Source organism: Drosophila santomea, chromosome X (genome assembly GCF_016746245.2).
Source record: "Drosophila santomea strain STO CAGO 1482 chromosome X, Prin_Dsan_1.1, whole genome shotgun sequence".
Classification (NCBI taxonomy): Eukaryota; Metazoa; Arthropoda; class Insecta; order Diptera; family Drosophilidae; genus Drosophila; species Drosophila santomea.
Window position 1 is genome coordinate 18744842 of NC_053021.2, and position 6600 is coordinate 18751441.

General features: G+C 44.3%; 1 protein-coding gene across 1 annotated transcript; it reads right to left on the reverse strand.

The window, feature by feature from the left end:
* Positions 1–2358: 2358 nt before the first annotated feature.
* On the reverse strand, positions 2359–5192 carry LOC120456131 (chitinase-like protein Idgf4). Its single transcript, XM_039642760.1, has 4 exons — positions 5058–5192; positions 4489–4608; positions 3316–3876; positions 2359–3162 (listed from the first exon to the last, which is right to left on the reverse strand). The coding sequence occupies exons 2-4, from the start codon at positions 4604–4606 to the stop codon at positions 2513–2515; spliced, it is 1329 nt and encodes a 442-aa protein (XP_039498694.1). The 5' UTR covers positions 4607–4608; positions 5058–5192; the 3' UTR covers positions 2359–2512.
* Positions 5193–6600: the final 1408 nt, after the last annotated feature.

A 6600-nucleotide genomic window follows, 5' to 3' on the forward strand; every position in this document is an offset into this window, starting at 1 on the left:
ATTTGCACGTGTCTTGGACATAAAATTCGATGCCCCCCTTTGCCTTTCCACTTTTCCACTTTTCCGCTCTTCCGCTCTTCGGCTTTTCCGGCTGATTCAGCAAACGAAAGTCCGATTGGAGGCGAGCGTCATTTGCAGCAATTGCAGAATGTATCTTTCGGATGCGAATGTATCTTTTGTGCCCGTTTATGCCCCCAGTAATTGTTATGAACTTCATTCCGGATCGTTGGCATGTGTGTGTGCGTGCCTGGATTTCTGAGGGGAGTGTTTACTTTTTTTTTTTTGGTTAAGGGGTGGGGGAACTGCTTTCCAAAGGGGGAGGATGGGGGGCCTTTCAGCAAATTGCTTTGATAATTGTTAACATCTCATGCGCGGCAACTTAAGTTGTCTCCCTTAAATCGCCCTCCCCCAGGATTATTCACATAATTTCGGGTGGGCGGTGGCGGCAATCTGGGCGTGGCACTTTACACGGCAACTTGTTATTTTGTGGTTGACTAATTGCATGTGTGCGCAAAGGAGTTCCAGGCTAAAGCCATAGTTCCCGGTAAGAATGGCGGCGACAGGGGTTGCAAAGGGGTGAAAAGGGGCTGAAAGGGGGCTGAAAGGGGGCTGAAAGGGGAGTTGAAAAGGGAGCAGAATAGGACAAAGGAGGTGCGGGGCTTTGGTCACTGCAGAACATGGCAACATGAGCAGCAGGATCACAGTCAGACCCCAAACCAGGAGCCACTTGCTCAGTGCCGACACGAGATTTATGCTGCCAGTGATATGCCCAAACAGCAGGCAGGATGTGCACTGAAAGAAAACTGTGCTAGTTGGTTGGAGTTTATAATTGATAATAATAGGTAATCTTATCAGGATTCTGGTGACCAAAATACCAACTAAATATATATTTACCAATGCTTTAAGAAAACTTGTAACTTCATAGAGTTCTGTAATCACAAAGTTGTTTTTATCAGAACTATATAATTTTAGCATTTAAATTTATTAGAGTTACTTCTAATATGTGCCTTCTTTTTCTTTTTATTATTTGTTCACTTTCTTTTCTCTCAGTGGTCCTTCGCTTGCAGGGTCCTTCCGAAAATCCAATGCACTTTTCAGCAACCGAGAGCTAAATCAACGGCATCCCAGTGTTGGCTCGAATTCGGGGGCGGATGAGGATGAGAATGGGGGAGTGGCACTTCCTGGTTGGGCCGGTGAGCAGACAGTGCGTATGCGTGATGCTCGGCCCGGGAGTCTGGGGCTCTAAAATATACTTTGCCTGCTCCGGGTTATGGTTTTTGCGGTTGCATTTTGCAATTTTGCAAATGATAAAGTGATCCTGGCGAAGGCAACATGGCAGCACCAACCCAACTCAACCCAAAACATCCAACACAAACACCCAAACAACATGCACCCATTTTTGGTGGGTGTCAGCGGCAATGGTTCAAGTGGTCACAGCATGACCACCGCCCAAAGATGAATGAGCCATTGGCCACAATGCAATGGGAACTGTTGCTACGCGACTGCAGTTGAAGCCGTTGCTGTGTTCAGGAGGCAGTCGCTGAAGCAGGAGGGGATTTCTGCTCCGTTTCCGTTAGAGGAGCAGTGGGTAGTCAGAGGGCCTGATGATGGGTCGTGCAGAGCGGGCACAAACACCGCACATAAAACAATCAGCCGGCGACCACAGGCTGACACGAAACGCCGGAAGGAGCAGGAAAATGAAGTCACAGCACCAGGAAGCGGGCACAAAGTCCGAATCATGAAAGGAGCCCCACAGGAGGCTCACTGAAAAGAGCGAGGACGACGCAGAGGAAGAGGACAAGGACCAGGAGGAGGAGCAGGAGGAGGATTCTTCTTTCCATTGGATGGAGAAGAGGGGACACAATTCATACATGAGTGCGTTCGTTTGCCGGCCTTCTAATCAGTTTATTTGCCGTCGGTGGAAAGTAATTGGAAGTTGTTGCACTCAATTACAGTTAATGTGCAATGAGCAACGGTTCACGCACGGCGAGTGCTTACTGTAATGCGATTAGGTGCAAAAAGTGCACTAAAATCAACATGATTAACTGGCTGATAACAATTGGCATAAGCGGCACGGCATCTCGATCAATGTCATATTAACATAATTTATTTGGCGATAGTAAACTACACAAAGGGTCATAATGGGTTAATAGCTTCACAGTTTTATAATGTAATTCAATTGAGTACAATTAGCATAAATAATTAGCTGAAGGGAGTGGCTTAAAGCAGATATGCAAAATGTGGAAAATTTAGTTAATAAACAAGAGAGTTGCTCGACTATCAGATACCCGCTACTCAGCTGGTTGAAGTTACTATGTTATGCAAACAACAAATACTCAGAAACAAGAAAGAGACCAGTTTTTTTGGTGTCAATGTTACATTAATTTAATTTGCATCTCGCGTTTACACAGGTTTGAGTTGAGTCAATTACACAACAAGAAAAAAAAACAGTGGGGCAAATAAACACGTTGGTTCTTTCGTTCCGGAAAAGAAATCAGGAGGATGAGGAGCTCTACAACTTGCTCTTGATCTGGCGCAGAATGGGGTACTTGTCGTGACCGGTGCAGCCGCCGCGGAAGTCATCGAAGCTCAGATCGACAACGGCGATGCCGCCGAGTCCTTCGCGCTTCACATACTCCGCCTTGATGGCCGCCGTATCGGGATCCTCGTAGCCCACCCAGACACCATTCTCACCGCTGTCGTCGGCGGAGCGGTAGGCATAGCTGCCAAAGCGCTTGGTCGGATCGCCCACCTTCCTCAGCGGACCATCGGCGCCCTTCAGATGCTGATTGGCGGGATTTGGCAGCTTGGCGCACACCTCGGGCCAGCTGAGCAGTCCGGGAATCTGGGTCTGGGTTCCGGCCGGAGCCACACCATCAGCCTCGACGACCGGCGGCAGTCCAGTCAGTCCCGAATCCTTGGTCAATTTCCAGGCACGTCCATAGGTGGCAATGGCCACGTTGATCTTGGCGGACGGAGCACGGTTTCCGGTCCAGTATTTCACCTGGTAGTTGACATTGAACTCCGGATTGCGCTCGTTCAGCTCGTAGATCGGTGCCGGGTAGTCGGCCACCTCGTTGTTGCGCTCGGGTGTCTGGAAATCGTAGGCGTGCAGGTTCACGTAGTCCAGGTTGTTGATGATGGCGGGCACATCGAAGAACACTACATCAGATAAACAAAAAAATATTAAAAATTAAATAAGTATGCTGGGATTACATAATCTGCATAATCTTAAGTTTCAAACAAAATATAAATATAAATATATAAATATAAATATAATAGGTAGTAACAAGGTAACCATTTATGTTTACTTACGCGAAGAGTTCACATTGGGCAGGACACTGAGACCCAGGATGTAGCCATCGGGACGGAAGGCGTTCTTCAGTTCGCGAACGAGGGCGGTGAAGGCCTCCTTGTGCTCCTCGGCCTTCTCGTCGACGACGTGATCACCGCTGAAGATCTTCTTGAATCCCTTCCAGAACTTGCCAATGCTGCCGTGCACCTTCTTTGCCTTGTTCTTGTTGAACTGCCAGCCGAGATCGAGGCCATCGAAGCCGTAGGTCTTCACCAGCGAGTGGGCACTGTTGATGAACGGAATCCTGGCATTGCTGCTCTCCAGCAGGGTCAGATACTTGTTGTTCTCGGGATCCACGGCATCCTTGTCGCCACCCACGCTGAGCAGAACCTTGAGGGCCGGGTACTTGCGCTTCAGGCCAGTCACCTGGCGGAACAGGCTGCTGCCCAGATCCAGATCCAACTTCTCATTGTTGCTGACCAGCTTGTTGCTCGAGGGATTGATGCCGGCATATCCGTAGACCAGATGGGTGCAGTACTGCAGGGCGGGCTCCAGATCGCTCAGGATCAGCTTGGAGAGACCTATTGTAGTTCATTTTAGTATAGGGAAGTTACGAAGTATTTCAAAAGACAGTAACTAATTATTATACTACTGCTAAGGTAAGAACACTGAGGAAGGCAATAAATTGAATTGTTGTTCACGAAAAAAACATGTGTTAATTTTATTTCACTTTATTTCCAGTGAATCCTCGACTGGCAGCAGAAAACTTGAGTGTGCTAAAATAAACTCGGTTTGCATCACCAATTAGCGCCTTGGAGGTGGCACTTTTGGTCATGAATCATCATCCACGAACACCCGATGCCAATTTCAATTAGTTCGAGTCTGGTGCTCGATGTGGGCTTTCCTCTCTATATGCAATCTACTCAAATTGGTTGCAAAATTTCCCCCGTGTGATCTTGTGACCCGTTGCCAATTATCAGCGCCGCAAAAAAAAAAAAGTACACAGTTTTATGCTTTTAGCATGTGCCTATGAAAAGTGAAAATCATCTAATTGAATTGAGCCCGAGGAGCGCTCTATTTCTTCGTTTCAAAATACTGTGTATATGTACGAGTATATTACACTTTCCTGCCAGCGATAACCCCGATTCTTATCAACTATATATAGCAAAGAATGAAGTACAAGTGGGACTTACCCTCGCGCACAAAACTGCTGCCGTCGTAGTAACAAAGTAGATGATGAGATCCGGCGGCTGAAATCTGGCCAATGGCCAAAGATCCCACCAGAAGGGAGAAGAGGGCGTAGAGCTTCATTGCTGTGAATAGGAGAGTGCTATTTTATAGAAACTGTAAACAGTCGGAAAGTTCCAGAAGAACCATAATATGTGTGAGATTCAAGAACTGTATATGAAATCTTAGGTTATTTGTAGGCCTGAAAGCGTTTTCTTGACATTCTGTGATTCTGTATTCAAAAAGGTTTAAAAATTAATATTCTTGGAAAACCATTAATAGCTAAGTTCAGCAACGTAGAATTGAGAACAAGCTGTTTTCCCATATTTAATAAATATACATCATTAGAGAATCAAACAAAATGGAATATTTGAATCCCAGATTATGCAAAATGTAAATCAAAGAAGTTATAGTTCCAGTTCCAGGCCATAAAGAATATACACAGTAACACACAAGGCACAGATCTCAGAACACAAAATACAAAAAAAAATAAATTTCAAAAAAAAACAAGTAATATTAGAGTGACTCCACTGACTTGTTGTGCTCGCATTAAAGGTAAAACTGAAACTGTTCGCCGGCGGAGGTGATCCAAACTTTAAGTGAACTCGTTGAGAATACGAAATACGAAACCGGGCAAGACGAAGAGGGGGCAGAGCGAGAGAGACCGATGAAGCTGCGGAGGAGGAGGAGAGAGCGCAAAGCGAGGGCAAAGCGAACGCAGCGAGAATAAAACTCGGCTTGGAAATAAGATCGGAGCAAATAGAGGTATATATGTATATATATAGACAGAGAACTCTGGCAAACAAAAACAAAAAAAGATTGGAAATATGTGTGTGGAAAATAATAACAAGAAGAGGGGCGACTGAGAAGTACGCATTTTGATAAACGATCATGATCATCTGGACGGTGGCTGAATTTCAATTGACTTTGAGAGCTTTGATCATCACCACAATCGTCAAATCATCGCAGTGTAAATAACCTTCACCAATTTGGGCTGAAAGTTTGTGTTTCTAGCTCTCCAGTTAATCGCTTGCTGAAGATCACTTCAATCTTTCATTAAATGCATTTAAAGTGGATGAAGTGCTTCAAGAATGAGTCACAAAAACCTATGTATAATTAGAACAAAACCCTATATTTCACTATAAATAAGGTTCAAAGTAATTAACTGATTTAGTTATATATTCATTTAACGAAAAGGACACCGCTTGTCGCCTAATTAGTACCAATAAATGGCTAATATATACCAGGGATCAATGGCAAAATGTGTGCCTGACTAATTAAATTATTTGTTGTGCATTTGATGTGCCTTAAACTACAATTTATAAACGATTCGTTTGAATAGCTCGTTATCTCCTTTGAAACCAGTAATTAAATCTAGCTCAGCCGCAGAAATTTCACCTGGTTGATCTGCTCTCGTTTTTGATTTGCTCTATTAAGTGATTAAGTGTGTGTCATTGTTGTAATGAATTTTTGCTATGTGCTTTTTTGTTTATTTTTCCTTTTTTTTTTTTTGTAATTTGATTTTTTCTCTGGCAGAGCCTGTTTTTTAGCCACCACCCCCCTTCCCACCCCTTTTTATGATGTGATGTGATGTCATCGTTACCGGGAATCGCTCGAGCAATTATACAATCAGGCCAAAGCGTCGGGCATTATTAAAGCTATATTCACTGTATATGAATTCACTGTGTGTAGGTAGATACTCGTATATCCCCATTAAAGCGACGCGACAGCAGCGGCTTTATTTGTTTATTTTTGAATTTTCGATGGAGGAGGATAAGCTGGCGAAGAGCGAAATAAAATATCATATGGCGCATATAAATCGCAAATTGACAAAGTAAATGTAACTTCCACGATTTCGCTGCCTGGCCTTTGCTCCATTAATTTGTGTAAAAATTGATTTTAATAAATAAACACTGTCGGCATTGTCGCCTTCGCCATCGCCATCGCCTTCGTTTTCGTTTTCAATTTCGATTTGGATGGTTCAGTTCGGTTCTCAAATGTTTACTCTTGGCATCGCCTCGCCAATCGGTCGACTTTATCAATTTATGTCAGCGGCCAGAGAGGTCAAACACACATAC